This window comes from Symsagittifera roscoffensis, chromosome 9 (assembly GCF_963678635.1).
Source record: "Symsagittifera roscoffensis chromosome 9, txSymRosc1.1, whole genome shotgun sequence".
Taxonomy (NCBI): domain Eukaryota; kingdom Metazoa; phylum Xenacoelomorpha; order Acoela; family Convolutidae; genus Symsagittifera; species Symsagittifera roscoffensis.
In genome coordinates, this window is record NC_087070.1 from 43,036,047 (window position 1) to 43,060,847 (window position 24,801).

Consider the following 24,801-nt stretch of genomic DNA (forward strand, 5'->3'; position numbering starts at 1 on the left):
AGTGAGAAAAGTTAAGCTTTCGTTATTTTATTACTTCTTTGACCTTGACAGGGGAAGTTTTTGCTCATTTTAGGGGACATCTACACAGCTGCGCCTCTGGACTACGAATGGAACACTCAGTTTGTAATCATGGTCGAGGCTATGGACGCCTTCAATGTCACGGGTTGGTGATTTTGTGACCGTCTCTATCAGATATTTTGAGTTCAAGACAAGATATCACGTTTTATTGGTGCCTCGCACCAGAGTTCCATGTGTAATAGATGATTTTTTTTCCGCTTCAAGTAAATAAATTTCATTGAAATTAATAAAACATTAAATCGAAACAGTATAGTACACAATTCTCGTTTTTTGTTTCAAAGTTCTCGTTTTTAGTTCATAATTCTTGTTTTATATTTCAAAATTTTAGTTTTTAATTCATAATACTTGTTTTTTTTTCCAGTGTCCAACAGTGTGACAGTGAATGTGTTGGACATTAATGACAATGTGGTTAACTGCACGAGGGGAAGCAAGAATGCAGTCATCCAGATCCCATGGTCGGAACTTTCTGCTGTCGGCTCAACTTACGATCTTAACACCCAGGTTTGCTTCAAGTCTCATTTTTCAAAATTATTTTAGTCGGGGGGAGGGGAGGGCTATTCTCATAACAGAAGAACCAAACACGATGATGCTATCAAACAATTAAAGTCTTTTCAACAAGGCAAAACTGACTTCGTTTTCACGTTGATCTCCAATACTGTGAGAAATAGCTCGTGCTCTGATCAAGACCTTTTTGTTTAACCTTGAAATATTCGATTTGCCGGCTTAAAACTTTGCTTCAGACTTTAGTCTCAGAATATCAGGTTTTTTGGTTTACCCAAATTGTGTTTTTTTATTTAGTGTTCGCGTGAGTTTTCCCGTGACTATATTTTTCGTAGAAGCTTTTTTTTGGCTTAATCCAGTTTAGATGAAAATAATTATTAGAATAATTAATTGTTATTTGTCTTTTTTCTTCTTCTTTTTTTCTAGGTGGAAGACATTGATGACCCCAGTGCGACATTTGTGTTCACCACTCTAGCAGGAACAGACGACTATGACGCCCTCAATCCAGACTTCGAAATGAGCTCCGCAGGTATATTGCATTTTACGCAGATATTCATGGTGCGAGAAGATAGAATTCAGAATTTTAGTCCACTGCTTTTGATTTTCTGAGCACTAACGAAGAAAATGAAAAACACAATTTTAGAGAAATTTGAAATCCGAACATAATTTTCGAAGAAAACTAGGATATTTTCTAACAACCTCTCCCTCCTCTGTTTAGCTAATTTACCGTTTTTATTTACAGGGGTGGTTGTTCTGTATTAGATACCAAAGGGGGGGGGGGGTTTAAAAGATCCTAATGTCTTTGTATAAACGTTTTAATACATCGGGGTTAAAATTTAGTTCAATTTCAAAATCGATACAAATTTTTTTCAACTGAGTTTGAGATCAGAATTTTTTAAAATCCTGTTAAAGGTGAATTGAGAAGGTGATCGGGGATGTCTCCCCTCAGTAATTATGGAAATTGAGGAAATTGAAGTCGGATTTTATAGTACAGATAAAATATTCTGTCCTCAATTTCCGTAATTACTGAGGGAGAGGCATCTTCTCTCGCGTAGTACATCCACCTTTAACAGGATGAATAAATTCTGACCTCAAACTCAGTTGAAAAAGTGTTGAATAGATTTTGAAATCGAACTTAAACTGCTAAAGGTGGATTTAGGAGATGGAAAAGGATGCACCCCCTTCAGTAATTACCTCCCCCCCCCACAATCAAAGGTTTAAAGATCCCCCTCTGATACTACGTTACAGCATCCCTTTTCGGACGACCAACACTATTTTTTAAACGGCTTCACTCCAGCTTTATTTATAGGATCATTAAAAAGTAAATTGTTAAAGTGAATGTTAAGACAATTTATCCTTACCGGAAAGATCCAAAGTTGTATTTGTTCAGCTCTTCACAGAGAGCAGCTGTTGCGCCCATGGTTAAGATATCCATGCAGTTTTTTTCGCTATTTTTCTTGACTGGTCAATGTTGCCCCACCATCCAGCAACGAACACGGATCATGGTGGGTCTCGAACATCGGACCTTTCGATTGAGAGTCGGAGAGACGCCACCACTTCAACACCGCTCTCGCAATTTCTGATTTGCCAATCATTAAAATGGATTTGTCTGGTTGCAGGTGTGATTTCGACACTTCACACTCTTGACTTCGAGAGACAGAGCAAATATGTGTGGACAGTTGAGATCACAGATGGAGACACTAACCCAAGTGAACTGACTACCACTTGTGTCGTCCAGATAGACTTGATAGACGAGAACGAATTCGGACCGCACTTCGAGCCGGAGATTATGTTCGTCTCGGTCAGTACAAGTCATGCTCAACTCAATTGCATAAAAAAACATCTAATTTGTCAGTTAGTATAGTCATTTACATAGAAAAAAGACAACTTAGTAAGTAAGAAAGTAATAATCATTGACATATTGGTTATGATTTAAAAAAAGTATAATGCAAAATAGGGGTCTTTTCTTGTGGCCGAAAAAGCCAAAATTGCCACCCTTTAAGCTATGCTCAAAACTGATTGATTGTCAGACTTATTTATTTTTGAATACTGCAATTTTTGAATACTAATGCTTATTTGCAAACAAAACGTCGATATTTGGCCTTTCGACTAGCTGTTTTGGAATTTAGGAATCCCCCCAAAATATTGTAGCTAATGGGCAGGGGTTTAGCATACCTTGTAAGTATAAAGTAGCGGATTCACGAGAACTGAATTGCTTAAAGTTTCTTTAAATATGCATATTGACTCGACCCAAGTTAAATTCTTTCAGAAGACGCCAATGTTCACTAATGCCGGGGGGGGGGGGGTGCAGTTTTACTCCTTATTTTCAATCCAGGTCATTTTTTCGGCTCTTTTTCATTCCCCCCCACCTGCAAATTTTATATTTGAAGTTACTGTTCACTTTGTCCGATTGTCATGAAAATTGACATGCAGACTAATGAGGCCATGACAAACATATTTGGTTTCCTTAGTTAACCTTTTGAAACTACTCGTTAGACCATAAAATTCATGTTTGAGTGAGGTGGTGGGGGGGGGGGGGGGGTTTGAGGAAAAAGAGCCATTTTTTCACCAAAAAAGGGTCTTTGTTTTGAGATTGATAAAAATTGTTCCAGTGCAATCTATCAAACTTGAGTGCTAAAAAATGCGGGTCCGGCCGGCTCAGACTCGAACCGCCAGTTAAATTGATGACTGCACTCATGTCTTCTTGGTCTCTGTTTAGGTCATGGAAAACAACACTTTCCCAATCGAGGTGCTTGAGCTGTCAATCGTAGATCGTGATGGGTCGTCTGCCCAGAACACTTTGTTCAGTTCGCCTCTGATTACAAGTGGGGACCCTCTTAGTTCTTTCTTGGTACAGCCCAATGCAGGGGGAGTTGAAAGTTTGGTTGTACAGACTACCCTAGATAGAGATACGGGAGTTGACAAGTAAATTTTAAAAAATCAAATTTGAGACTTCTCTTTTTCTACCCCACCCTACATAAACTTCTACTCGTTACATAAATTCTAACCCCCCCCCATCCCGGATAAAGCTCGGTTCGTTTAGACTACTACTCGTTCAGAAGTATGATCTCGGGTTTTTGATGAGTCGCATTCAAAATCTCGTTCAGAAATGTGGCCCCGCCAGAACACTTGAAGTTTACTCGGAGTTTTTCAAACGGGTGATAACAAAAAGAAAACTTTTTCATCGGCAGTTTTACCACTCAAGTGTTTTATAAAAAGAAATTATCAAAATTTCAATTCACTAGCAAAATAGTTGCGGCAAAAGTCTAGAGGTCTAGTCTAATACTTTTAGGACTGTCATTTAATCGTAATTTTTGGCAATAACTTTTTTTTTATTATTTAGATACAAACAGTTGATCGTGAAAATTGTTAAGATGCATTTATATTGATGTTGCTTCGTTTTTACTCAAAACAGTAGGATTAGAAAACAACTGGATTTTTTTCCTATGGCAGTTCCTTATCCCAGCAATTTTAGCACCTCCCCCCACCCCTTTTACTTTTCTGGGGATGTATTTTTGTGTTATAAGATGCGGAGGTCATAACCAAGGCTGTTTTCCAGTTCCCCCTCTTTGATATTTTCTGAAGTTCAACATATTAAAGTCTATTTAAAATGCCTTTTCATTTTATAAACTGCGTTAAAACGTGCCAGCGTGAATAGTGAACAAAATTTACATTTATAACAATCAAAAATCCGCGTGAACATTTTTCGAACAATTTTTTTGTAATTTTACGAGGGGTGGGAAACTGGTGGAAAAAAGGCATATTGGGAAAATGTCTGAAACTTATTATATGTCTACTGCAGGTACAAACTGTTGATTGAAGCAAAAGACACTGGCACGCCCCCCTTGACCAGTACCGGCACAGTGTTCGTTACTGTGGAAGACGTCAACGACAACCCCCCTGTGTGGAACACCAGTCCAATCCCCCTCACTATACCAGAGTGTGTGGGCATCAATCAGCCCATACCTGCTGCCGATGTAAGTGGGGGGTGGGGGGAGGGGGGGGGGCTGATGTTAACAAGTCGCTACTTAATGATTTCCACAGATACTTCTGACGTTCAAAAACCAAAAAAACTTTAAAAAAATTCCAAAATTGAGAACAATTTGAAAACATTTTGATGTTTTATGGATGTTTTCGGAAGAGCTGGAGTGGGGAGTTTGATGTTTAAATTTTACTAAAAGAGTTTATCCTTGCTTTTTTGTTCCTAGACATAGTGATAACTTTCGAGCTTCCTTATGAGCAACTAATTAAAAAGTATCAGAATATAATTTTTGCGCTTGGCCATTTTAGTCGTGGACCATCAGAATGGAAGATTTTTATACTTGGTCTACCGACGAGCGTGATGTCATCCCTTGATCATTAGATGAAATACCGCTCCTAATTAAGGGTTTGAATCAGGGGTGGATAAAGGGGGTGGAGGTGGATTTGACTCAGGGATTTGACTCCTTTGGATTGGACCGTTTTAAGACCTCCATTTTTGGCTGGCTGAAGTCACAGTTTTGCTATGCCGTTGACGTCAATAATTTTAAAAACGGAGCTCGCGCCGAAAGAACGCGATTTTTAGTCAATTTTTTTATAGTCCCTAAAACGCATTTTTTGGCCTGTCCTTTTTTCCTTTCAGAGAGCTTTGAACTTCAATTTGGTCGACCCCTGATTTCAGTAGAAACCTTCCACATTAAAAAACCAAAAAAAATTCCAAAACTGAGAACGATTTGAAAACGTTTTTACAGATATTTTTAGACGAAAAGTAAGAAACTTCAGTGCCTTCTGTCACCGTTAAAACATCGATGATTTGGAGAATGTTCTTTTTGATTGACAGCTGTCAGCGTTTGTGGATGACCTTGACGTGGGCAACAACAGTGTGATCTACTTCAGACTGGTGGGCGGGGCTGTGGTTGTCTACTGGAATGTAGACCAGACCACTGGGGCTCTCACTGCCACCCGGAGTCTGGACAAAGAGGGATCGCCCAAAACATGGGCACTCACAGTCGAAGCTTATGACCCGTAAGTGCTTGAAGAGTGTCAAAAAATCATTTTTTGATCAAAAATTAATAAGAAAGAGTTATACATAAATGTGTGAAGAATTATTTTTTGAACCGTTTAATATTTCTTGATTGCTTTATTGTTCCGACTTTCGATACGAAAGTAACGGAATATTTGTGCTCGGGGTGGGTTATTTTTTCTTCAGACAAATTTCGACTTTTTAACTAGCCATTTTTGATGGAATTTTTTTATATTATTCGAAAGGTTTTGTTGTCCTGGGCTTAAATTTGAAAAGATATTGCACCTGTGATCATTTTGCGTAAAGTTATGAGGGTTTAAAGATTGCCATTTTGGCCATTTTGACCAATTTGGGACAATTAACGCGCGATATAATTCGCGCTATTAATGCGTAAGCGGAGATTTAATCCGTCTTAGAAATCGTTCCAAATTGGTTGAAAGAAGCTTATTTGCCATAATTGGTTTGTTTCAAGGAACGAAATCTATCCTTTTGTACTTTATATGGCGTGTGGGGGGATGATTTTCATTTAAAAAATTCAAATTAAAAAAAAAATTTCATTTTATTTTATTTCAATTAATTTTTTGAAGTTATTTTTGCTCCATAAATCTTAAAAGGCAGTCGGAACATTCAGGGCTTCGCCCTGATACGAGCGAGCAGTCTTGTTGAAGTATAGTTTGGTTTTGTTTAATTTGAAAGAATCTGTAGAAAATGTTCAAGATAGAAGAAGTTTTACAGTGAGATTGGGTAATTGAGACTGGAATTTGATTTATTTCCTTATTTCAGTTTCAACCGGTTGACGCTCATTCTAAACAAAATCATTACGAGGCCAAACTGTACGGACAAGTCTTTAATCATGTTAATTTTTTGACGGAACAATAAAAAAAAACAAAAGAAAAAAGGAAGATCAAAGAGAGCGTCCTTGTTACGGAATCCGCTTGCAATTCACAAAATACGAAAAAAAGCTTATCATTAGCACTATTTTTTTTCAAAATCATAATTTGCTAAAAAAAAATTTAATCTGGGAAACTTTTTTGTTTTTGAAAGCACTTTTTTGTACTTTTTTCTTTCATTTTTCTAAATATTTTTAAGATGTTTTAAAAAGCGGAAACCAATTTTTCCAGAGTTTTGTAGTATTGCTAATTGCTGCACAAATATGACAAGTTAATGTTTTAGTTGTTACAAAAGATTCGAGTCGACTCTTTTCAATTCTAATTTTATTTTTACCTTAAGATTAGTTTTTTCAAGTTCCCTAAACTAAACTAGATATTGATTTTTCAAGATCAAAAATTAGTGAAAATGCAATCGAGTACTGAAGTCTACATAACAGGTTCAGAATAAACCAAATTAAGTTTCTTTTGGATGAGCAGGCCTGCATTTTCAATTGATTTAATTATTTGAAAACTAAAAAACGGTTATTACACTTTCTCTTTTTCTTATTTATTCTTTAGCTTCAAACTAAAAACCAAGTATTTATTCTTTAGCTTCAAACTAAAAACTGTTTCGAAGTATTTATAGAGTTAATTTAAGTATTTATGCAATAACTTATTTGTTAAAGAACACTAAATCTTGAAAAATGAGTAAGCGCTCATTTTTCTCGCAATCAAAATAATAATCTTCATCATAAGAGCAAAGAACTACTCTCTCCGTCCAGATGGGATGCAGACGCACACTATCCTCCCGCAACGCAATTATAGAAGGAGCTAAATAGGATAAATTTATAAAATATAAGGCCCCTAATTTGCAATAAGTTAACAATAGATGAACAGTTGTTTTTAAACAATAAGCCTCTTATTTTATTGTCAAAATAATAATTAATTTGTGTTTATAATCATAAAATAAAATCATTTAAATTTTGCGAACAGATAGATTTTGACCTTTATGAATTCTAGAACTGAGACTTTAATGCACTTTTGGCATGTTTTTTTCTCCTAAAACTTGTCTACTGCGCAGAAATTCGGTCTTTGTAGCGGTTTGAGAGAGTTCGGAAAATCAATCTGGTCAGTCTAAATAGTTTCGATAGCAAAAATACTTTCAATTTTTTTTTGGAAAACCTGTCACCCCGTGAGAAAATCGTAGACTCGTTTTTGAATCGAATAAAACATGTTTATCAATTCTAAGAAAATTTATTGCTCTCAGTTAAATTGTCCACTCTTTGCTAAGTTCAAGACTAGATAACAAAAAATTCAAATCATGCCCCTATAAAAAAAATAATGTCTGCGGTAGCTGGAGTCGCGGGAAGAGACACGCCCCCACGCTATACTTATCAGCCATTGAGTGGTCGTCAGGTCAGACATTTTAGTGTCCTAATTGACCCTTTTGTCGGAAAAAGTAAATTTGTAAATTTGTAAATTTTAAATTTTAAAATTTTTTAAGTGTTAATTTTTCACCACTGTTGTACTTCGGAACTGCTGAACGCCTCCCTAAGAGCTGAAGTAGAAAAAGGCCGAAAAAAAAGGTTTCTCAACAGTGCCAAAAATCATCTTTAATTTTCTGTTGTACTTCTGCACTGTTGAAAGTTCCCGTTTCCTTACAGTAAATTATTTAACCTAGGCTTTGTGATATCCTATTTCTCAGCCGAAAATTGCTCCTTGGTACTGATTAAATCTTGCATTGTTGTTGAAACATTATTTCCACCAAATGAGTGTAGAAAGATGTGACAATGTGATGATAATCAAATCAAAATTTCAATATAAAAATGTTAGTATTAGTTGATTTTCCTAATTCTTGTTTGTTTTCTGTTTTTTTTTATACGATTTTAATTGTTTCGATTAATGAAAATGGGGAGGAATTTAGTATTCGGGTGTATTTTATTGTTTTTTTTTGTTTTCCACGCAAAATTAGGTACCAAAAACAATCACCGGACTGCGTTAAGTGATATATCATATTCCCTTTCAGCGCTTTCAGTCGTAATTCGAACCACACCAAAAGTTCCCAAATTTTTTTTTCAGTGTCGAGACAAACTGGTTTGATTTTTTTTGATTTTTTCGTCTAAATTCGAGCGAATAAAGCAAGCGAGCAGGCTTACAACAGCTGAAATATGCCTTGTTAAAGACTTTAAAACTTAACTTTTAGCAAGTAAACCTAGTTTTTGGATTTTTTAGGCTTTATTTGGGAACCACACACTTCAAAATTTTAAGAAAATTTCTGCAACGTTTTTTGAAAAAAAACAAAATTTTCTAACTTTTTTTTTAGTTTTTCTAGTCATTTTTCGACAAAAGCTTTTGTCAATTTTGTCTATATTACTATGGCTGTCTAATACATTTAAATTCTTCTTTATGTCAGATCATTTTATCACACCAAGCAGAAAAAAACTACACTAATTTGGAAAAAAAACTTTCTAAACCGTAGTTTTCTAAAGACTATAGTCGGAATACTCTGTGCTACTTGCAAAGTAACTGGCTATCCTTGTTTTTTTTTAAATGAGTTTGACATGTCGAAAGTATAAAATTGTTTCAGTTTGATAGTCTTAAAAAATTGTTTGATAGTCTTAAAATAGCTAATGTATCCCTGATTCATCGCTAAAAATTTCGTATATATTGGATTTCTCTAAACCAGCAATATCTATCTATATCATCGTGATCCAAACCAGTATTTTTAAACCAGTTGTGATCATCATTTAAACTGATAAAAAACTACGAACTGGACATTGTTGAGATCCAAAAACAGAATTGTGAACCTGATTTGAATGAAAATCATTAAAAAATCAAGTTATAAGTTTGAAGCATGTAAGTGTGTTTTTAGGTATTTCAACCAAATTGATTTTTTTGCCGATGGCTTTTAAAAAAAGTTTAAAGACTTATTTATTCAAAAGCACATGGTGCGTGATTACACAAGTAGCACTTGTGTCATAGAAATTTATTGTCCCGCCTTTCTTTATTGCTTCTGTTGGCAGCAGATGTGGTTTCATTCAATTAAATCGCCTGTCATTTTTATGATCATTTTAAACATCAACTTCTCGTCCTTTTCCATTGCTTAACCCCATCTAAAGAAAAAGTAATGAATATAAACAAGTAAAAGTGATTAATCTAAAAATAACTCCTAATTTACCATGGGCTTTGGACTCGGCAAAAAGTTCATCGTATTCTTCAACCAATTTTTTAAACTTTTAGTTGGAAATGAAAACACCTGAAAATGAAATTAAATTTTCCAATAAAATTACGCGACTGGTTTTTAACGAATTATCTGTCATTTGATGTTGAAATGAATTCACCAATGTATAATTAATGCCAAATTGTTGGCAATATTGTTGACCTTGAGCTATTTAATCGGTCAATAAACGGTTTAGGTTAATTAGTTTTTTGGAAAGCGTTTTTATATGTGCAAATTAGTAATAGGTGAAATCCGACTTCAAAATGAGCAGTTTTAGATTTCATCAGATTTCTTGACCGGAAAATATTACCAACAATTTGGCATTAACTGTATATCATATGCTCCACTAACTCGGATTTGAAAGAAGACGCAAGTCAATGTTTTCAGCTATCATGCAATTATCCGACAAATTTAGCGGATTTTTACGTTGAACTAACGAACGGTTGTCAACGTTCTTCTTCGTGTACCATTCGTTTCTCGTTGGTGAAATGATTACGTCTCCGCCTCACAATCAAAAGGTCGGTTGTTCGAGATCCACCATGATCCGTGCTCGTTGGTTGAGGGTGAGGCAACATTACCAAGCCCAGAAAAATCTCAAAAAAAACGTCACGTATAGCTCAACCAGGTGCACAACAGCGGTTCTCCGTGAAAAGCTGAACAGCTCGTATGTTGGTCCTTTCATTTGTAGATAATTGGTCGTTAAGAATTGCTGAGCAAAATCTCGTCAGTAGATTTCCTCAAAACAAAATAGTTCGTTACCTGTAAAATAATGGAAAAGTCAAGAAATTTTTTCTGAAGTAGACGGATAATTTTTTCAAGTTTTGGCCAATAATCTAGGCAATCTTTAAGTGATCTGACTGGTTTTAGCGGCGAAAAAAATCAACAATTCATAAAAACGCCTCATTTATAAGTTCTGCAATGTATCTGGCATGCCCGGGTCGAGGTTTGCGTTTCATGTTTCGACCGACTTGACCAAAAATTGGTATGTTTCGACCATCTCGACCCAGCTTCGATATGTTTCGACCGACTTGCTCCAAGTTGTCTATGCTTCGACTGTGTTCTACCGAGAAAAAGCATGTCGACCATTTTTGACTTTTTGACCGAGGTAAAACATTTCCACAAGTTCGACCGAGGAGAAACGCTTAAACCAAGTACGACACAAATGTTTTGAGCGAAAAAAAATTTCGACTTTGTTTGACGGAGGATAAACGTTTCGACTGTGCTCGACCATCAAATAGTTTTTTTACGCTAAAATAGTTTCCATGGTGCAAAATTTATTTACTGTATGTATGTTTGTATATGAATATGCATGTTAGTATTAAGGTTTTTGAGTATGTATGTAAGTTTTTTTTTGTATCAATATATGTATCTATAAATGTATGTCAGTATGTATGTAGGCCTACTCGTGGCAGTCCTGTATATGCTCAGCAAATATGCTAGAATTCGACTGTAGGGCCTTCTTGACTATGTATTCTCGGTCGAATTCTGACACGTGTTCTACCCGCCTCAGTTGAATCATAAATCGCAAACCTCGACCCTGGTATGGACAAAAATTTTGAGCAAAAATCTAAGAAAGATCCAAGTAATGATTGAAAGTGATTAACCTTATAAACTTGATAAACGTGATATAATTTAGCAATGGTGGCATTTAAAAGTGTTAATTGAGGTTTGCATGAATATCAGTCTTGTTGTTTTCCTTTTCTTTTAAAAAGAAACTCTTGTTAAATTGCTCACAAAATAATCTTGAATTATTTTCGAACCAATATTTCATTAAGCATCAGATAAATAAGCAAAACCAATTACATTATACATGAGATCCGAAATGTTTAACATGTTTAGCGTCTTGATCTTCTCTTGATGTTTGCAGATTCGAAGCATCGCACGTGGCCTCTGTGGTGGTTAACATTGACCTGTCCGACTGCAATGACTTCGCTCCCAACCCCCTTCTATCAACTTATAGATACCAGATAGACGCCGAAGTCGCCGCAAACTCAGTTGTCAACCCAATCAACCCCTCCAACGACATTTCCTCCATCAACGGTAACTGCATAATAGCCTGCCCATTGAGGTCTCGCAAAATGAGTTTCGTTTTTTTTTTGGAATTAAATTTTCGTGGAAGTTCAAAACTTGAAAAAGAAAGTCCATGATTCATCTTTCAGCGAACCCAATAAACCCGTCCATTGACATAAACAGCCTCAAAGATTTTTTGCAAAGCAGTATGTTTAAGCGTACTGGGAGAACTCATTAAATCGATGTATTTCAATTTTAAAGACCAAAATTTATAACTGAAATAGAATTTTCTGAGAAATTAAGTAAGTTTAGGTTTAAGTAAGTTTAGTGTATTTAAGTAAGTTTAGCTTGGAGGAAATGAATGAACAAACCAACAAGATCAACTGGCCTCTGAGAACCTAACACAGAATGATCCGACTACTGTTAATTTGCAAAAAAAAAAACGGAAAAACCGTAGCACAACGACTAACTCGCAAAAAAAAAAATTAACAAAAATAGACAAAATGCATTTAAAGACAAATAGAAATATACTAACCGCCACAGTCGCGCAAATGAGGTGTGAGCTGGCTAACAGAGGGTGGTATTTTATACGAATTTTAAAATGATCGCCTGTAGCGCGCCTGAGGGGATCTTGAACCGAATTTCTTAATTTTTGAATAGATTTTCAAACTCTGCGAGGATTTTTGTCGCTCTCCTTGAATTGTGACTTGTCATTTTTTTCGAGTGGTCTTTCTGTTGCCATTTTGTTGGCAGCGGCAGAGATGCATCTAGGGTTTTCGGATTTTGAAAACTTTTCTTGACTTTTTTAGGTCGATCAAATTGGTTTTTTGAAAAAGTTTAGGCACTTTTTGGAAAATTTTTACCAAAAAATTGCGTTTTATCGGCGCGCGCTTCCCCTGAAAATTAATAGACATTGACGCCGAAGGAGCCTTTAGAAAAAATGAGGGTTCGATAGACAAAAATGGATATCTCAAAATAGTACAAAGGGTCGGCAGGGGGTCGAACCCCTGAGGGAGAGGAGAAAGGGGGCGTCCGCCCCCACCCCCGCCCCCTTAAATCCGCTGGTAGAAAACGCCCTATAATCTTTTGCCTTAATAAAAAACAACTGATTCCCGTAGAGCGTTCACTTTTGCCATGATGGCAGGAAAAATTGAGGAGCAACGATTTGGTTTTCAAACATCGTAAATAGCTAGCTTATGCTACCCAAATAACGCAAAATTTCGCTTGAAAAGTTAAAAGTAAAAACTTTCAGACTTCCTGTCAACCTTTCTCGGTGGCTTCTGTAAAGAAGCCTTGAATTGCCCTCTTGACCTTTTAAATCTCAACTTTTTCCCTGACTAAGTTTCACAACTTCACAGTCTTCTAATAACTTTTTCAACGGTCTTCAAACAATTATCAGTTCTTTGCAATAATAAAATCAGAATAACGAAAAATTCAAACTTGTGCTTGTGGGCATTGAGGGTTTTTTGTTCAAAATAATTTTTTACCGACGACTCAGGGACAGATCTGCGATTTTCTCGAGGAAAGGGCGGATTTTCAAAAATACTTCTGATGACCCTTTATTTTTTTAGGTCGACCAAATTGGTCTCAGAGAACACTATAAAGTCTCAATTTTGACCAAACATTTTGTGCCAATTTTTTTGAAAAAAAAGCAGATCAAACTGCCGTTTTTGGGCACTTTTTCGAAAAATGTTGACCTAAAATTACGTTTTTTTTGTGCGCGCTCACTTTTACAATAGTATATATTGGCACCGAAGGCGCCTTTAGAACATTTTTGGGGTTAGTTGGCCTAAAATGGATGTCATAAAATAATACCAGAGGGGAGACCCTTTGGTTAGCGAGGGGGTTTAATGCCCGAGGGGAGGCGTCCGCCCTCAGTTCGCCCCTCGCGACTACTGAAAATTATTTTCAACTCATATTTTCAATCAACTCAGTTTCCTACGGGAATTTTCTTTCGTCTAGATGGTTACGTTTCAAAAAATAATGACGAAAAATTAAAAAACAGTTTTGTCAATTTTTTGAGGTTATAAAATAAAAAATCTCGACTTAGTTTCGATCATCAGAATTTTGTTCGGCTGTCTGTGTTTTATCATCTGCGCTATTTGTGTTGGTGTTAATTGACCTCACGATCAAGCTAGAAGTCTATTTAAATATGCGGTACAAATATGTCGCTATAACACCATCATCGCCAATTAGCATCTGCTATTTGTGTGATTTATTTTTGAAAGAAGCCTGGATCTTCTTGTTCATGCTTTGAAATTAAAAAACTGGCGAAAAGCAAGAAAGTTTGCTTAAAATGTTGGGTTATAGAACAATTTAACTAGCTCTCAAAGTATCGAGGTAATTGAGTCGGGTTAATTTTTTAATCTTAGTGGCAGTTTTATATAATTGTATTTACTTATTCCGCCAAAAAAACTTAACAGCGCATCAATTTCTAACTGTATGAGTTGCTCGCGAGTGTAGCGATTAGCATATCTGGTGCTTATTAAATTGCTCTATTGATAAAAAATACCACAAGACAGACCCAATGAGATCACAGATAAAAAATGATAAAATAATGAAATCAAAAACTTTAAGGCGCAAAAAAAAAATTGCGTTTAACAATTTTTATGTCAATTTTTCTGACAGTTTTCCATTTGTAATTCTAATTTTTTGGGTAATGATTTGTCAGTTTACGGACGAATAGGTTTGAGGTGTATGGAGCAAAAATGCTCTCAACATCATTCTATGATAAAAAATCTCAACTAAAATTTTTTTGACAAAGCTTTTGAAATTTTTGGTTTAGCCGATAAGCATTTGTAAAACCGTTGTGTTGAAGTTTTTGTTATAAGTTGTTACATTTTTGGCTATGACTTTTTGTCAAAAATTGTTGTACACATTTAATGAAAATGTTTTGGAATTAATTTTTTTGTTTTAAGAGATCGATGAATTTTTGGTTACACAATGTTCATGAAAAGCATTCAAATGTATAGAAACTGATTTTCAGGTTTTCCGCTCAAAGCTCAAAAACGCGTAACGAATATTTCTCTCATCGATTACGGTAAATATTGTATAAATAAACTCGCAGGGATTGTTGCTGTCTGAAAAGTATAGTTGCATAAAAAAGTATCCGACTTTTGAAGCTTCGACAAAAAATTGGTTGCAAAAACTGCATCACCCCTTGAAGTGATGAAATCGAGCAAATATTTTTCGCCAGACCAGATTTCTTAATTAGCGGGGGTAAAAAACTGAATTAAGGTACGGTGGTATCAGTGGTGATAGATTACTGCGGTAAAGACTCAGAGAACGGTGATTTATGATATTCCGTGGGCAAAAAAATCGTCCTATCAAATTTCAATAACTCATTTGTTCAATGTTTTCAGTTTTTGACTGAGAGTTTTTTGTAAGACGGCAGATAAATGTTGTCGTCAGTTTTTGTCCTCCAAAAACCCGGAATCTGATTTTTAATTATGTGCTGTGCTATAGTTATGTAGCCTGGTTTTTTCAATATCAGTTCTAATACGGCACTTGCAATTTGGCTCACAACATAAATAATAGATAGAATTTTTGCTTTTCGAAATCTGCCTGGATCTGTATCTGTCTAAGAGGCAGCACAACAGAGCCGAAATAAAAAAAGAGTGCCGAAATTTAAAAAGTGTTCAACATTGCTTGCTGAAAATTGATGATTTTTGGCACTGATTACACCGAAGACTTTAGTCAAGGTGTTATGGTATCGTGTAACGGGTTTTTTTTTAATGTTGTCTGTTGTCAAGTGTCGACAGATAACGTCCACAGTTATCAATTATCATGTGGGCTGGACTATATCGCGCTATGTCACGTGATTGCGTATGTTTGTTTCTTTATTTGTTCATCTTTATTTATTTAATTATCTGTTCTTCTATTTATTTAATTATGTTTAGTTTGCTTATATTTATTTATAATTTATGTATGTACATATTTATTTTTGTTTATTTTTATCACGTGTTTTGTTTATTTATTTAATTATTCTTTCTTTCATTTAGTTTTGCTTTTATTATTTCTGCGTGTGTTTTTATTTAATTTATTTATTTTCATTTATTTATATTATGGGTCTGTTTGTTTGGTTATTTGTTCATATATATTTTTTCATGTCTATTTAATTATTTGTACATTTCACTTTTGCTTTTATTTATTTATTTATTTATTTATTTATGTATTGATTTATTTTTTTATTGCTTATTTATTTATCAGGTGTGTTTTGTTTATTTGTTGATATTTATTTCTATATTTATTTAATTATTCTTTCTTTCATTTAGTTTTGCTTTTATTATTTATGTATGTGTATTTATTTCATTTATTTATTTTCATTTATTCATATTATGGGTCTGTTTGTTTGATTATTTGTTCATATATATTTTTTCATGTCTATTTAATTATTTGTACATTTCACTTTTGCTTTTATTTATTTATATATTTATTTATTTATGTATTCATTGTTTGTCAATATAGCAAAAATTTGACGTATACATGTGTTAGTACGATTTTTAGCTCTCGAACTTTTAGTGTTAGTACGATTTTTAGCTCTCGAACTGTTATTTCATGATCTTTGCCAATATAGCAAAATTTTGGTGTATACATGTGTTCGTACGATTTTTAGCTCACGAACTGTTATTTCAGGCTCTTTGTCAATATAGTAAAATTTTGGTGTATACATGTGTTAGTACGATTTTTAGTTCTAGAAGTGTTATTTTATGATATTCGTTGATATATCAAAAATTTAACCTATACATGTGTTAGTACGATTTTTAGTTCTAGAACTGTTATTTCAGGCTCTTTCTCGATATAGCAAAATTTTGGTGTATACATGTATTAGTACGATTTTTAGTTCTAGAACTGTTATTCTTCAATTATTAGTTGTTCAAGTTGTTTGGTTTTTGCTTCAGTTTCTATGCCTTCGGTGTATTGCGCGTAGCGCCTATGTTGAACAATAATATTATTTTCGGCACAGTTGTACTTCGGCATTATTGAACGCCCTCGGTCTTATACAAAATTTGCTCCCTCTCGTCTCTTCGCAAGAATAAATTGAAACGGCTCAATTTGGAATTATTTGAGTTAATTTGAAACATTCTGTTTTATTTCTTTCAGTTTTTAATTATTTTGGTTGCTATGTGTTTGATGCAATCTGATTGGTTGATAGTTTTGAGGTTGTACTTAGCGGTCAAAGGAGTTCAATTGAGTTTTGAACGTTTGGGTGGCGTCCCTAATGCTGGAGCGACCGAATGTTTCCAGGCCATTAGTGTTAATATTGCCCGATTAGACAATAAGCAAATGAATGAAAATAATGCCGGATCAAAGGCGGTTTGGAACAAATTTAATATTTTAGAATACCGATTAACGAAAATGAAAAAAAAAACTAAATTTATTATATCTCCACTTATTATATCTGCATCTATTTTACTTATTATTTTAACATTTTCTGTTAATATTGACTTCGATTTTGCAAGAAAGACATTTAGCCAATAGGATTCCTTAGCGATTTTGATTGGCTGAAATTTATCCAGCATTCGGTCCCTCCAGCATGAGAACCCTCCCCGAAATTTTTGTTTTCTGTTTTCATATTTCGAGAATACATTTTGGACGGAATAATCAAAACACCACCCAATTATAGCAATAATTTTTATGATACAATTTGTTGACGTCCCTCGTGATGGAGGGATCAAATATTGGGAATGAAATTATTTTCTCTTATTTTCTGCCAATCAGGGTTAAGTATTCAAAAGTTTCAAAAAAATCTCGAAAATCCCAAAGTAAGCAAATAAAGTTAATGCTCACTGATTGTAAAATTTCCAGATTGTAGATACATGGGTTTTCAAGCATTGTCAGATCAAAGAAACATTTGACAAAAAATAAATTTTTCACAAATACCGATAAAAGAAAGCTTGAAAACAAAACAGCAAATTTTTTGAATCTGTACGGACTGTGCATGCTTTATTTCATTTTCTGCTAGTTTTTACCTCGTTTCATTGCAAAGAGCATTCAGCGAATAGAGATTTCGACTGATTTTGATTGTTTGAAAATTTTCCATTAAAAAATTTGGTCACCTCATCATGAGAATAGCCCCCCCTCCTACACTTTTGTCTAACTTTTTTTTGCATCACATCGTATTACAGTCTCCAACAAACAAGCGGTAGATTGCTTTACTTCGTCAATTGGGTTCAAACCGAATTAGGGTAATTTTTTATTGGCTCATTTTTGCGTAATTCATTGAAGATTTCACACTTAATTTTGAAATTGAGTGAGCGCTGGAAATTCAAATTCGAAAGATAACTTGTGATTACGAGTTAATAACTTGTGATTACGTTTGGACTATGTTTGTTCAGACTATGTCTATGACACAGCTGTGAATGGCCTAGTTGTGAGTTAATAACTATGTTTGTTCAGACTATGACTATGACCCAGTGAATCGTGACCTTGAGTGGACTATAGATGGAGGCGTGGGCAACGACACTCTATACTTCTACATCAACAACCAAACAGGCGTCATCTACACGAGTTAGTAAAAATCACTTATAACGAGAGCTGACCGTTGTTTTTCTAGAAGTACAGAATGTTCTCGCAATCTAAATTTAATGTTTTACCTAGCAATACCTCACCCCATGCTACTAGCTACTCAAAAATCTCCTCACTTATTGATAAAAGTATTTAGTGCTTTCCAGGGGGCGGATTTAGGGGGGAGGGGCGGGGGCGGACGCTTTCCTCTTTCAAGGATTCGACCCCCTGCCGACCCAAAGGGCCCACTTTGTACTAATTTGAGATATCCATTTTCGGTCGCCAATATTTTTTAACAAATTTTGAGGGGTGAGCGCGCGCCGAAAAAACGCAATTTTTTGGTCAAAATTTTCCAAAAAAGCCTAAAAACGCCTTTTTGGGGCTGTTTTTTTTCACATTTTGTCAGCGGCGCAGAAATTTTGGCCAAAACAGGGACAAAACAGTGCTTCACGAGAGCTCGAAAAATCAATTTGGTCGACCTGAAAAACAAAAGGTTCACAAAAATCCCCCCCCCCCCCCCTCGTCGAGAAAACCCTGGATCCGCCCCTGGTCCTTTCTATAAGAATTCTAATTTCGCTGCATTCTGATTGTTTGAAAAGTCGACCAAATTAATTTACCAACACTCTCCCCCTTCTTGAAACGCGTGCGACATTGTTAAGTAGATCCTAATTTTGATACAGGTTTAGGGCATTTAGGTATTTTTGGGAGGTGGGGGCGATAATATTTGTAAAAATGTTCCATAGAGAGCCTAAAACTGCATTTTCAGCCTATATTTTTAAATCAATTTGCTCGGAAAATCAATTTGATAGATCTGAAAAAAGCCGGTTGGAAAGGAGCCTAAAACTTCACTTTCAGCCTATGTTTTTTAATCAAAAATTTGCTCGGAAAATCAATTTGATAGATCAGAAAAAAGCCGGTTGGAAAAGAGCCTAAAACTACATTTTCAGTCTAAACTTTTAAATCAAAAATTTGCTTGAAAGTCAAATTGATAGATCTGAAAAAAGCCGGTTGGAAAAGAGTCTAAAACTGCATGTTCAGCCTATATTTTCAAATCAAAAATTTGCTCGGAAAATTTATTTGATAGATCTGAAAAAGGCTGGTTCGAAAAGAGTCTAAAACTGCATTTTCAGCCTATTTTTTTAAAATCAAAAATTTACTCGGAAAATCAATTTTATAGATCAGAAAAAAGCCGGTTGGAAAGAACCTAAAACTACCTTTTCAGCCTATATTTTTAAATCAAAAATTTGCTCGGAAAGACAACTTGATAGATCTGAAAAAAACCAGTTGGAAAAGAGCCTAAAACTGCATTTTCAGCCTATCTTTTTAAATCAAAAATTTGCTCGGAAAATCAATTTGATAGATCTGAAAAAGGCCGGTTGGAAAAAAATCTAAAATTGCAATTTCCGCCTATTTTTTTAATTCAAAAATTTTCTCGGAAAATCAGTTTGATAGACCTGAAAAAAAACTGGTTGAAAAAGAGCCTAAAACTGCCTTTTCAGCCTATTTTAATAAATCAAAAATTTTCTCGGAAAATTAATTTGATAGAACTGAAAAAACCGGTTGGAAAAGAGCCTAAAACTGCATTTTCAGCCTACGTTTTTATATCAAAAATTTGCTCGGAAATTCAATTTGATTGATCTGAAAAAGGCCGGTTGGAAAAAAGCTTAAAACTGCATTTTCGGCCTATGTTTTAAAATCAAAAATTTTCTCGGAAAATCAATTTGATAGATCTGAAAAAGGCCGGTTGGAAAAAAATCTAAAATTACAATTTCAGCCTATTTTTTTAATTCAAAAATTTTCTCGGAAAATCAGTTTGATAGACCTGAAAAAAACCGGTTGAAAAAGAGCCTAAAACCGCCTTTTCAGCCTATTTTAATAAATCAAAAATTTTCTCGGAAAATTAATTTGATAGAACTGAAAAAACCGGTTGGAAAAGAGCCTAAAACTACCTTTTCAGCCTATATTTTTTATTCAAAATTTTGCTCGGAAAGACAACTTGATAGATCTGAAAAAAAACCGGTTGGAAAAGAGCCTAAAACTGCATTTTCAGCCTATCTTTTTAAATCAAAAATTTGCTCGGAAAATCAATTTGATAGGTCTGAAAAAGGCCGGTTGGAAAAAAATCTAAAATTGCAATTTCAGCCTATTTTTTTAATTCAAAAATTTTATCGGAAAATCAGTTTGATAGACCTGAAAAAAAACGGTTGAAAAAGAGCCTAAAACTGCCTTTTCAGCCTGTTTTAATAAATCAAAAATTTTCTCGGAAAATTAATTTGATAGAACTGAAAAAACCGGTTGGAAAAGAGCCTAAAACTGCATTTTCAGCCTACGTTTTTATATCAAAAATTTGCTCGGAAATTCAATTTGATTGATCTGAAAAAGGCCGGTTGGAAAAAAGCTTAAAACTGCATTTTCGGCCTATGTTTTAAAATCAAAAGTTTGCTCGGAAAATCAATTTGATAGATCAGAAAAAAGCCGGTTGGAAAGAGCCTAAAACTACTTTTTCAGCCTATATTTTTTATTCAAAATTTTGCTCGGAAAGACAATTTGATAGATCTGAAAAAAACCGGTTGGAAAAGAGCCTAAAACTGCATTTTCAGCCTATATTTTTTAATCAAAATTTTGCTCGGAAAGACAATTTGATAGATCTGAAAAAAACCGGTTGGAAAAGAGCCTAAAACTGCATTTTCAGCCTATCTTTTTAAATCAAAAATTTGCTCGGAAAATCAATTTGATAGATCTGAAAAAAGCCGGTTGGAAAAGAGCCTAAAACTACATTTTCAGTCTAAACTTTTAAATCAAAAATTTGCTTGAAAGTCAAATTGATAGATCTGAAAAAAGCCGGTTGGAAAAGAGTCTAAAACTGCATGTTCAGTCTATATTTTCAAATCAAAAATTTGCTCGGAAAATTTATTTGATAGATCTGAAAAAGGCCGGTTGGAAAAAAGCTTAAAACTGCATTTTCAGCCTATATTTTTAAATCAAAATTTGCTCGGAAAATCAGTTTGATAGATCAGAAAAAAGCCGGTTGGAAATTAAGTCTTCATTCGCAACCCTAGACATTCACTGGGTACAATAAATTGATTTCAAAAATTAAATAAAAAATGGAAAAGATAGTTTAAAACTTTTTTTTTGTTTTCAGAGACGAGCGGCGCTCTTGAGACTAACAACAAAGATAACTACACGCTCTTTGTCCGTGTGAACGACGGAGTGTTCAACCAAACATTCAATGTCAGCATCGAAGTCCTATTCACAGCCAATGACCACTCGCCTGTTTTCAACCCAAATCAGTACTCAGTATCACTAATCGACAGCAAGAAAAAAGGTTAGTCCGTTTCGACCCCAAGCTGACCCTTTGTACTATTTTGAGATTTCCATTTTTGGTGACGGACCCTAAAATTTTTCTCAATTTTCTAAATATAAATTGATTTTGAGGGGGGAGCGCGCGCCAAAAAAACCACGATCCAAAAAGTGCCTAAAAACGCCAGTAGTTTGCCACGTTCCAAAAAGTGCCTAAAAACGCCAGTAGTTTGCCTGAGGCTCAGAAAATTTGGTCAAATTAGGGTCTTTGTAGTGATTTGGAAGACCTCAGGAAATCAATTTGGTGGACCTAAAAAAAAGGTCGACAAAATTTTCAAAAGAGAAATTCTTAGATCTACGCCTGGTCTTACGTGTTTTTATGGCTTAAAGCGTGATGTTACGAAGTAAGGTATGAAGAACGAATGTGTTCACAGGAGTTAGTTCGTTCACCATGCAAGAAGTTTCCCTACATTATGACAACCTAAAATTAGTTTTTTAAAACTGAATTTCAATGGTGGGGGTGGGAGGTGAAAAGAGCCCTGTTTCACTCACCATCCTGAGTGTGAGGTGATGAATCTGTAGATGCAATAGTGGAAACCTGACAAAGTCCTTCCAAGTGTAAAAACTGTTAAAATACTTAGAATTAAATATTATTTTAGGAGAAGTGGTGTTGACTCTGAGCGCCACTGACGCTGACGTGAGGCCGACTCTGACGTACTCTATCCTCGCTGTCGCCACTGGGTCTCCCATATCCAGCCACACTCAGGCAGACGACCTCTTCATCATCCAGGCCGGATCCAGGGTCCTAGAGGTAGACACATACCGGGGCTATTCTCATGCTCGAAGCCGACGGAATGTGCAAAAAAAGCTCAACCAATCAAAGCCCTTCAAACTGTCCGAGTATTTTTTGCTTATTTCTTACTGAGCTCTTTTTTGAATACTGAGCTCTGATTCGTCGACAAATTTTCGGACAATCATTCCTTCGAGCATGAGGGATTCCTCCGACCCATACGCATGATACCAACACTCATTCTCTGAAAACAATTGAACAACAATCCCCCCCCCCCTCCTTAAACAAATTTGGACATGATTATCGATCACTTGGTTAGGTTGCTTCTCGCTTCTTAAATAAAAAAATACTAATATCCCTCACAGCGCTGATAACAAACTGAAAAACGTGTGAACAATTTCCTTCCAGAACTTCAGAACGAACACAGTGAGCGAACCCTTCGTAAAAATAGTAAATTTAAACTGCAAATACGAGTTGTAAGTTGACATGCAAAATGCTTTAAAAAATACCGAAAAAAAGTTCAGATCATCAATTTTTATTTTCATTCATGTGCAGGTGCGAGACGACATTTCGTACGACAGCACGAGTCCGAATCCATTTGAGTTCTTCGTGGAAGTTTCCGACGGACTTACTACTGACACGGCAACAGTCACTATTACAGTGTACAGTTCGACGAACAACCCCTTCTTCCAGTACACATACAATGGAGAAGACAATCTATACGCTTTCACTTACATCACCCAATTCGGTTTGTAACTTAACAGGTGATGTATAAACCAGCCGAAGTATCAACCAGCCGAAAATACCTAAGGTTATATAATAGTTATGCAACAATTATGTTACAGTTACGAAAGTTATGCAAATTTCATTCATATGATGCAACTTTTGGCTGGTTTATATACTCTGCACATTTTCGGTTACAAACTTTGTCGACCTATGCTCTATTCCATAATTTTTGTGTAACTTCACGCCACACATCGTTCGTGATGCCAAAAAAGTGTAAAGATATTCGAATACACAAAACCCGATGCGTTCGAACTTTGTACAAATCCAAAAACATATGATAATTAACCCTTGTTTCTTAAATGTTGAGAGAAGAAGCGAGCGGCCTGGGTTGACTTCCACTTAGGCTAAAATTACTCATCGTACATTTTCAACGGCATTTATGCAATCAAGCAATTTAAATTGGTTCTTAAATTTTTGTCAGCGGAATTCCATTTGTATGCTGTTAATTGCTTAGATTAATGTTTTAATTCAGTTTTTTTTCAGTAAAACGGATAATTTTGAATAAATCTAGACTTTTCTCAAAGTTACCTCCAGAAAAATCAATATTTTCTCCCCCTAAATGGACTTAAAAGTTTCCAATTTGTTCCTTCAAAAAGCGCTGGATCTCAAAATTTAGAAATTGTGGACTACCGTTACCGAAAAAACAAAACAACAAAAACTAAATTTTTTATTATTGTTTTAAGAAAAATTCCAGGCAATCTTGATATTAGTTTGAGCGAAATTACTAATTGTCCAGCTATTCATAACCATCATGCCATTGACGATTACGTAAAACCTGCAAAAATTTTCCAAAAAGTTACGTAAGTTGTCGAAAACAAGCCCTCGAAAAATATATCCGAAATTTATGAAGATCTGCCTAAAAAAAATCCCGAAAATGACTAAACTCGTATATCAAATTTTCGGAATATTCGAAATTCGCTATACTCCCATTGCCGAAAACAGCTACCTCGGATACCGCAAACAGTCTCAGACATAATTTTTTCCGATTCAAAATAGGCCAGCTTCACTTACCACCACAAACAGTTGTTTAAAATTGGCACAAAATCTGGAACAAAAAAATTGGGCTATTTCATCCAAATTTTTGAATTTTTATCCGAAAACTGAAACGAGTATCAAAAATGTAGAACTTGGCATTGAAATCTCTTCCGAATTGTAGCATTTCACCTAAAGCTACGAGAAAAGACAGAAAAGCAAGGGAGCAAATAGCGGCCCCGAATTGACCTCTGTAGACCAAAAATGCTAGTCATACAATTCCATAAACTGAGTCAATGAAAAAAGACTAATCATATAAATTTCATACGTTTTTCTAAAATGGTGTCATCGATGTCATGGTGTCAAGAATTTTTTCTTGGTTTGGCAAATAAGTCGGTGTATCGTGTCAAAAAAATGCTAATCATATAACTTTGGTGTATGTACATTGCATGACTAGCACTTTTTTGATGGTGACCCAAAAAAATTCTAATCATATAACTTTGGTGTATGTACATTGCATGACTAGCACTTTTTTGAAATTGCCCCAAATTTGTTTTTGTTTTTTTTTCTACCGCAATCGAATTTTGTTCTCCAACAAATATTTTCTATAAAAATTTTTTTGCATGCAATGTTTAATTTTTTTGTTTGCGTGAAGTCCTGGATACTCAAAAATGTTTTTTTTTCTCGTTTCTCGGTTTCACTTTTTTTAGAAATGATTACAATTCCTATTCTATTTTTCTTGTATGGTATGTTAATGTATGCCTTG

The 24,801-nt window shown here is 35.0% G+C and overlaps 1 protein-coding gene across 4 annotated transcripts in view; it reads left to right on the forward strand.

Moving 5' to 3' along the window:
• Positions 1–24,801, forward strand: part of LOC134854438 (protocadherin Fat 4-like) — a 158,305-nt gene that overhangs the window by 79,337 nt on the left and 54,167 nt on the right. For all 4 annotated transcript variants that reach the window (XM_063870687.1, XM_063870686.1, XM_063870688.1 and 1 more), the window contains 12 exons: positions 74–163; positions 440–579; positions 1,006–1,108; positions 2,199–2,380; positions 3,299–3,504; positions 4,382–4,556; positions 5,399–5,583; positions 11,538–11,710; positions 18,080–18,190; positions 21,330–21,512; positions 22,147–22,298; positions 22,833–23,025. In XM_063870687.1, coding sequence (XP_063726757.1) covers positions 74–163; positions 440–579; positions 1,006–1,108; positions 2,199–2,380; positions 3,299–3,504; positions 4,382–4,556; positions 5,399–5,583; positions 11,538–11,710; positions 18,080–18,190; positions 21,330–21,512; positions 22,147–22,298; positions 22,833–23,025 — 1,893 coding nt within the window. The remainder of the gene's footprint in view (positions 1–73; positions 164–439; positions 580–1,005; positions 1,109–2,198; positions 2,381–3,298; positions 3,505–4,381; positions 4,557–5,398; positions 5,584–11,537; positions 11,711–18,079; positions 18,191–21,329; positions 21,513–22,146; positions 22,299–22,832; positions 23,026–24,801) is intronic.